Raw genomic sequence first — 8,254 nt, 5'->3', positions numbered from 1 at the left:
TAACTTAAACTTTGTTCCATTGAAAAAAAAAATAACTTTTTTTGTTTTATTTTTATCATCTATTTTATTATTCAAATGTAATTATACATGCGTGTGTGTTTCTAATGAAAAGCATAACAAAATATAAAAGACATTAGTATATATGTTGATTGATTTAATAAAAATTAATTTCATATAACCTCTTACAGTTTTTTTTTTTTTTTTCCCTTTTTTGCTGCTTGTTCACTCAGAAAACAAATGTTTTTTTAACAATATAGTATCCATTGATATAAGTAGAAGACTAATAATTTAGCAAATAAAACAGAAACAAAATTAATTTATATTTATTTCTTAAACAAAACTATTCTATAATAAACAATATCCTGCAAATTCTAAGCACCAATAATTCAAGTGAAAAAAAGAAAAGTTAATAGACAATCCGCATGCTTATAAATAAGCATCTATAACAACGATCCTTGTAAGGAGATAAGGGGAAATGGCCAACATGAATACCACCTTTGTACTTCTTAATCTTCTTTACCTTCTTTTGATAACCGAATCTATTTCACTTGAAGCTGTACCATCCAATTCTATTGCTGTAAATGCCAACGTGCGTTGCATTGAGATAGAGAGGGTAGCCCTTCAAAAATTCAGAAAAGGTCTTAAGGATCCATTCAATAGGCTTTCTTCTTGGGTGGGTCAATATTGTTGCAATTGGGAAGGCATAGGTTGTAGCAATCAAACGAGCAACGTAGTAAAGCTTGATCTTGGAAGCTCAAATCTATGTGGTTTGGGAGGAGGAAGCCAATATACTCCTGATCAGCCTAATTGTTTGAGTGGTAAGTTAGATCCTTCTTTACAAAATCTGAAATATTTGAGTTACTTAAACCTAAGCAACATCAATTTCCAAGGATTATCATTCCCATATTTCCTTGGCTCTCTCAAGAAGCTGACATTCCTTGACCTTTCCTTTACAATGTTTTCTGGAGTAGTGTCTCCCAGTCTTGGAAATTTAACAAATTTGAGCTATCTTAATCTCATTCCATCTCAACTTTCTGAAAGAACTCTTTCGGTTTCAAATATATATTGGCTCACCAATCTCTCTTCCTTACAATACTTGAATTTGCAAAACATAGACCTTAGCAAAGCTGAAACTCATTGGCTGCAAGTTGTTAATATGCTTCCTTCACTATCAGAGTTGTATTTGTCAAGTTGTGGTCTTCATCATCTCCCTCAAACTCTTCCATTTGTGAATTTAACGTCCCTTTCGGTCCTTGATCTCTCAAATAATGGCTTCAACTCTTCTTCTATTCCCCCATGGTTGTTTAATCTTACTGCCCTCATTAATCTCAGGATCAATTTATGTGACCTAAAAGGCCCCATCCCTAACATAGCAAGGGCTAGCCTATGCAATTTGAAGAATTTAGATATGTCGTTCAATTTTTTTATCGGTGGCCCAATAACTGAATTTATCCAAGCATTATCCGGATGTGGCAACCATAGACTAGAACAATTAAATTTGGGATCAAACCAACTTAGTGGTGTTTTGCCTCATTCCTTGGGGTATTTTACACATTTAAGAGAGCTCCATCTCACCAACAACTCATTCTCAGGCCCAATTCCATCAAGTATACAACATTTATCACGTTTGGAGATACTAGATCTCTCTTACAACTTGATGAATGGAACCATCCCAGAATTTATTGGACAACTTACTGAGTTGAGCACTTTGGACCTCTTCAGTAATTCTTGGGAAGGTACCATGACTGAAACTCATTTCCTAAATCTCAAAAAACTAACTTGGTTTGCCTTGTCATCAACTAGGAAATCCTTAGTTCTCAATGTGACACATGATTGGACTCCCCCATTTAGTCTCCAAAATGTCCTAATCAAAGACTGCCAATTGGGTCCTGCATTCCCGGCATGGCTCAAAACTCAGAAGAATCTTCTTGAGATCTCCCTTGTAAACTCTTCAATTTCAGCTAAAATACCAAATTGGTTGTGGAATTTGTCTTCGTTGCCTTTGAAATTAGATCTTTCTCATAACCAATTGAGGGGAGACCTTCCTAAGTCATTATCTTTTGAGTGGGTAGATCTAAGTTACAATAATTTAACTGGTTCACTCCCACTGTGGCCTAGTGTGTCATATCTCTCATTAAGGAAAAACCTTCTTTCTGGACCATTACCAGTAAACATCTTCCAACGTATGAAAAAATTGGTCACCCTAGATCTTGCAGGAAACTTTCTAAATGGTAGTATCCCCTCATTGACCATTGGGCCGACGGGTTTGTGGTTTGTTGATTTATCGAACAATCTTTTATCTGGAAACATCCCCAGGCATTGGATGAGTATGCAAAATTTAGAGGCCATTGATCTGTCGGGAAACAATCTATTGGGTAACATCCCAACCTCATTGTGCTCACTACCTACTCTTAATTGGCTGCAACTAAGCTACAACAATTTTTCTGGAGATCTCTTTTCCACCTTGCAAAACTGCTCGAGCTTATATGCACTTGATGTTGGAGGTAATAGATTCTCAGGGACTTTGCCAAAATGGATTGGAAAAAGGCTACCTTCAATATCAGAATTGCGCCTACGAGGAAACATGCTCTCAGGACCCATTTTGGAACAATTGTGTTTTCTCGCTCATCTACATGTTTTGGACTTCGCACATAATAATTTTTCAGGATCTATCCCTACTTGTTTGGGCAATTTGGCTGGTTTGAAATCTTTGGTCGAATATTCTACATCACCAATCCGAAGTCTCCTTCTTCCACTAACCTACTTGGAGCATATGGATTTGACTGCAAAGGGTGCCCAACGTGAATATTACAGCCAAATTTTCTTGATGAATAGTATAGATCTTTCAAGAAACAATCTAACTGGAGAGATTCCAGAAGCACTAACAAAGCTCTCATTACTATTTACCTTAAATTTGTCATGGAATCAATTGACTGGAAAGATACCAGAGAATATGGGAGCATTGCATGGTTTAGAAACTCTTGACCTCTCATGCAACCATCTTTTAGGTCCCATTCCTCCAAGTATGTCTTCTTTGACTTTTTTAAGTCATTTGAACTTGTCATATAACAACTTGTCTGGACCTATTCCATCAGCCAACCAATTTCAAACTTTCATTGATCCGTCCATTTATGAGGGTAACCCACAACTTTGCGGGCCTCCATTGATAACAAATTGCTCATTATTGCCAAGTGATGGGGATACAGAAGCTGTAGATGAAGACAATGAGGAATTCAGTTCTGAAAAGTTATGGTTCTATGTAAGTGTTGTTTTGGGGTTCATTGTGGGATTTTGGATTGTTTGCGGTAGTTTGGTGATAAAGAAGTCTTGGAGACATGCTTACTTCAATTTTGTTGATGACAAGAAAGATAGGTTTTTTGTGGCTGTCAAAGTTAATATGGCTCGTTTGCAAGGGAAGATTGAAGCATAGAGACGCAAAGATTGAAGGTAATCCAAAAAAGAAATCACTTTGTAGCTTCTTTTTTGTGACTTCATTTCTTCTTTTTAATTTCTCTTTATTATTTATTGGTGCAATTATGCTTCATTATCAGGTGGAAGTCTCAGTATTTGGAGATCCTATGATTTACAGTACGTGTTTCTTCAGTTCATGCATGTGGAGAAGTACTTTGTTAGAGATTAAGTTATGTTAGTTTGTTTATTGTAACAAAGATAGTTGTGTAGTTGTATCAATGGAAAAGCTCAGGCGTGGTATTTTGATTAGTATAAATAGATAGCTCACTATAATTAATGAAGAGTAATTAGTTGTATAATTTTTCTCAGTTTGATCCAATATTGCGAGTTTCTTCTCTTCTCTCTCTCTCTCTCTCTCCTCACTCTCTCTCTCTCTCTCTCTCTCTCTCTCTCTCTCTCTCTCTCTCTCTCTCTCTCTCTCTCTCTCTCTCTCTCTCTCTCTCTCTCTCTCTCGAACATTGATAAACATGAAAAATAAATAAATCTTTCAAACACAAGATGAATCTTACATGTTTGATTGTACTTCTATAATATTTTTTGAGCATTCACTTGCAATCAGCTATATTTTAATGGAAAATACTAAAGCCATAAACTATTTTAAAATTTTTTTTACGAATTGCTGATGTGATAAGTGGTTATTAGTATGTAAAAAAGTGACGTTGATAATGGGCACAAATAAAACCATTAATAATTTATCATATTAATAGATTATAAAAATATTGTAAAACATTGGCGGAGCCAAAGGGGGGTGAGGGGGGGCACCTGCCCCCTGACTCCTCCTAAAATTTTCTAACATTAGTAGTCTAAAGCAATTACTTACTGACATGGACGAAAAAAAGAGAAAGAAAAAAAGGACTTCTACTTGGTTGAAAGTGACTTTGACACAGGAAAAAGAAATGAAAAAAGAGTTCTCAAGCACCAAACCATGCTTTTGTCTTGTCCTACGTGAAAGTGAAAGTTTGAAACTTGCACCTATTTCAATATTTTTATTTTATATCATTATTTACACTATTTTTACTATTTATGATACTTTTCACAGTATTTTATTCTTGAATGATGCTAGAGATATTACAAATTTTACTACTTATGTCTTACAAATTGGCATGTCACTAATTACAAAAAATAATTCAAACATTTATTCATTATATTTTTTAAGTAACACTAATCACATTTTTACTCCATCAGTTTGTAAAGTTTTTAGTAGCTATGAATTGGTTATTTTTGTTTATTTATTTTAATAATATGAAATATATTCATATTTGCTTACAATTTTTTATGTATTTTGTTATTATTGTTGATTAATATTTTTTAGATTAATTTCACTTTTAATATCTTCTTTTAATTTTTCCCCCTCTAGAATAAAATCTTAGCTCTGCCACTATTGTAAAATAGTTTGTGATAACTATAACATTATTCTTTTACCATGGACTATACTAAACATTACGGTGAATAGGGACGAAGTTACGGTAGTTTGCAGCAACTGTACATACTACACACTACACAGATGATTTTTTAAATATAGTATCTATCTTCTATTTAAGGAGCTTCCTTGGTTTGGATGCCTCATTTTTTTTGTTCAAAAATGCCCATACACCCCTATGTTTAAGTAGAGAAAAAACTAAATGATAATCCAGTAAAAATGTAACTCTAACTCCCACTAAAATATTGTCTAAAAAATAAGGTTACTCTGCAGTTAGATTTTCAAAATAGAAAAAAATATATACACACACACATATATATATATATATATATATATAAAATAAAAATTATGACTCTATTGTCTTTACTAAGAAAAAAGTTATGACACTATAAAAAAAAGTCTCATCGCACGCACAAATAGCTAGTTAATAATTAACTTATGCCTTTGCTACTATTTACTAGTATAACTTATTATTATTATTGACTTCAAAACTCAAAATTATTATTATTATTAGGCGTAAATGTACTTTTAGTCTCTACATTTTGACTTTTTTTTTTTTTCATTTTAGTGCCAACATTTTATTTTTACTACTTTTAATCTCTAAACCAATTAACGCAAAACATTTAAGTCCTTGAAGCACCATTCCATCACCATCACCACACTAATAGGGAAACTGACAGATCAATAAAATAATAATTTTTTTTACACGTGGAAACAATAAAATAACGGGAAGAAATCAGACTCATCAGGCAATAAAATTAACCTCATCCCCTGTTTTGGGATATATGAAACAGGGGATGAGGTTAATTCGGTTTGAGAGGTAAAAGAGGGAAAGATATATGAAACAGGGGATGAGGTCATGTCCACACAATCGTTGGGGATTCCTTGAATAGAAATATGTTTGTTTCTCTGTTTTGCACCCTAAAGCAGGTGTCGAGTGAAGTGAAGAAGTGGTGGCCAGCTGGTGCTGATCGTGGATTTACGTTTCTTCGTTATAATCTTACCATCGCATATCATTGAACAAATCTTTTGGCGCGTTATGGTAGGTAAGGCATTATCTCATGATTTTGGAGCTTTGGCAGATGATGGTATGGTTAATAAGGGAATTCAAGTCCACACAATGGTAATAAAGAATGGTTTTGAGTCTACCGTGTTTGTGTGCAATTCTTTAATTAATATGTATTCAAAGTCAGGGATGGTTAAAGGTGCTAGAGTTGCGTTTGATAGTATGGAGAAGAGGGATGAGGTTTCGTGGAACAGTATGGTTGCAGGCTATGTTACAAATGGACTTGACTTGGAAGCTTTTGAAATGTTTTATCAAATGCGACTTGCAGGTGTAATGCTTACACAGATGATATTTGCTACCATGATTAAACTATGTGCTAACCTTAAAGAATTAGGTTTTGCTAGACAGCTTCATTGTCAGGTTTTGAAAAATGGGTATTGCTTTGATCACAATATTAGAACGGCACTTATGGTAGCTTACAGTTAGTGCAGTGTTATGGATGGTGCATTTCAACTGTTTTCTATGATGCATGGGGTTCAGAATGTTGTGTCATGGACGGCCATGATCAGTGGGTACTTACAGAATGGTGGAACAAGGCAGGCAGTGAATTTATTTTGCCAAATGAACAGGGAAAGTGTTAGACCGAACCATTTCACTTATTCTACCATCCTTACGGCTGATCATCCTGCCATTTCTACTTTCCAACTACATGCACAAGTCATTAAAACTAATTATGAGAAATCATCTTCAGTAGGAACTGCACTTTTAGATGCTTATGTTAAGATGGGCTGCATTGATGAAGCTGCAAAAGTATTTGAATTGATTGACGAGAAGGACATTGTGGCATGGTCAGCAATGGTAGCTGGATATGCTCAAAGAGAAGACGCAGAGGGAGCTGTTAAATTTATCTCTGGTTGGCAAAAGAGGGTGTCAAACCAAATGAGTTTACCTTCTGTAGTATCGTTTATGCCATATTTTTTTACGCCATATGTTTTTACACGTTTATGAGGAGTGGGCCAAGAGCCATTTTTTAAACATAAACCTTCCTCATCTGAAATTTCTCCACCGAGTCCCCCTCAAGTCAACTTAAAATCTTCTAATGCATTCCAAATTCTCCAATCTGACGTGAGTGAAGTGGTGGCCCCTATTGAGTTCCTGACCAATGTATTTCTCCAGCTATATCTCCTAGACCGACTGAGGTGGACACTCATGGTAAAACCCAGTTTTTACCTTCGCCATCTAGCTCACACACGGACTGCATGCAGGCCTCTCTCGGTGCCAGCTATCAAGTACAACCCATGCATAGAAATGTCCTTTGCCATCTTTTATCTTTCAAACCGAATTAACCTCATCCCCTGATTCATATATCCCAAAATAGGGGATGAGGTTAATTTTATTGCTTGGTGAGTCTAATTTCTTCCCGTTATTTTATTGCTTCCACATGTAAAAAAAATTATTATTTTATTGATCTGTCAGTTTTCTGGTTAGTTTGGTGACGGAATTGTGCTTCAAAGACTTAAATGTCCCGTATTAATTGGTTTAAGGACTAAAAGTGATAAAAATAAAATATAGGGACTAAAATGAAAAAAAGTCAAAATGTAGGAACTAAAAGTACATTTACATCTTATTTTTATTATTATTAACGCGTGTTCCAATTAACTTCGTTGGTAAAATCTCATGTCATTGAATAAGATTCAGAATATGAACTCTATCTATACCAAAAATCAATTAGTGTCTTAACATAATGATAAGAGCAATCATCATGGAATGAACCCCATAAATTAGAAATAATAACATCTCAAATAAAAAAGAAAAATATTTACTTAGTATTATTATTTTTTTGATAATGGTAATAATTAACAACTGAAGTATAATTATTTGTGAGATTGCTACAAGATTTTTCTCCCTTGGTTGGCTGGACCATTGGAGGATTCCAAAATAGACTTCTGCCTTGTTGAAAGCTAGCTGGTGGAAGTGATGGGTGTCTAATAAATGACTTTAATCTAATGACTTAACAAAAAGTCAGTACAAATCTTCTACTGTGATTTACTGTGATGGAATAGGAATTTGGTTCCGATTTGGTTTTCTATGTAACACCTTTGCTCGTCTTCTATCTAAGAGCAACCACATTAGTTAGTGAAAAATTTCCGTCTATTTTGCAAGAAAAAACCTACTTTTTCTATTATACACACTCACTTTTACAAAACTCTCACGTCAGTTTATCTATTCTACACATTTATTCAATAAAATAATCATTTCTTTTAACACTATCATCTCTCAACACAACCCCCACAACCACCATTATCAACCTAGCCTTTGGCCTCCCACTAAGCAACAAGATCGACACCAACATCCAA

General features: G+C 34.6%; 2 protein-coding genes across 3 annotated transcripts; both read left to right on the top strand.

Annotated features, from left to right (window-relative positions):
- The first annotated feature begins 483 nt into the window (after positions 1 to 483).
- LOC115984090 (receptor-like protein EIX2) lies at positions 484 to 3,770 on the top strand. Of its 2 annotated transcripts, none has more exons than XM_031106995.1 (2): positions 484 to 3,447; positions 3,552 to 3,770. In XM_031106995.1, exon 1 carries the CDS (start codon positions 485 to 487, stop codon positions 3,428 to 3,430), a length of 2,946 nt encoding a protein of 981 aa, XP_030962855.1. In that variant the 5' UTR covers position 484; the 3' UTR covers positions 3,431 to 3,447; positions 3,552 to 3,770. The 2 variants fall into 2 exon arrangements, with proteins under 2 accessions (XP_030962855.1, XP_030962853.1); XM_031106993.1 differs by having other exon boundaries at positions 3,535 to 3,770.
- Positions 3,771 to 5,930: 2,160 nt separating this feature from the next.
- On the top strand, positions 5,931 to 6,905 carry LOC115984720 (pentatricopeptide repeat-containing protein At2g27610-like). The gene is made up of 3 exons (XM_031107736.1): positions 5,931 to 5,979; positions 6,085 to 6,317; positions 6,438 to 6,905. The coding sequence occupies exons 1-3, from the start codon at positions 5,931 to 5,933 to the stop codon at positions 6,903 to 6,905; spliced, it is 750 nt and encodes a 249-aa protein (XP_030963596.1).
- The last annotated feature ends 1,349 nt before the right edge of the window (positions 6,906 to 8,254 follow it).

The sequence above is a fragment of the Quercus lobata genome, chromosome 4 (genome assembly GCF_001633185.2).
Source record: "Quercus lobata isolate SW786 chromosome 4, ValleyOak3.0 Primary Assembly, whole genome shotgun sequence".
Classification (NCBI taxonomy): domain Eukaryota; kingdom Viridiplantae; phylum Streptophyta; class Magnoliopsida; order Fagales; family Fagaceae; genus Quercus; species Quercus lobata.
Note: the sequence above shows the minus strand (reverse complement) of the source record. Positions and strands in the feature narration are given on the sequence as shown.

What these genes read in the sequence shown, in the direction of transcription:
- LOC115984720 (XM_031107736.1), top strand. Translation starts at nt 5,931, where the DNA reads ATGGTAGGTAAGGCATTATCTCATGATTTTGGAGCTTTGGCAGATGAT. An exon ending in TGGAGCTTTGGCAGATGATG is followed by an intron (nt 5,980 to 6,084) that starts GTATGGTTAATA and finishes ATTCAAAGTCAG; the next exon opens with GGATGGTTAAAGGTGCTAGA. An exon ending in CTAGACAGCTTCATTGTCAG is followed by an intron (nt 6,318 to 6,437) that starts GTTTTGAAAAAT and finishes CATGGGGTTCAG; the next exon opens with AATGTTGTGTCATGGACGGC.
- LOC115984090 (XM_031106995.1), top strand. Translation starts at nt 485, where the DNA reads ATGAATACCACCTTTGTACTTCTTAATCTTCTTTACCTTCTTTTGATA.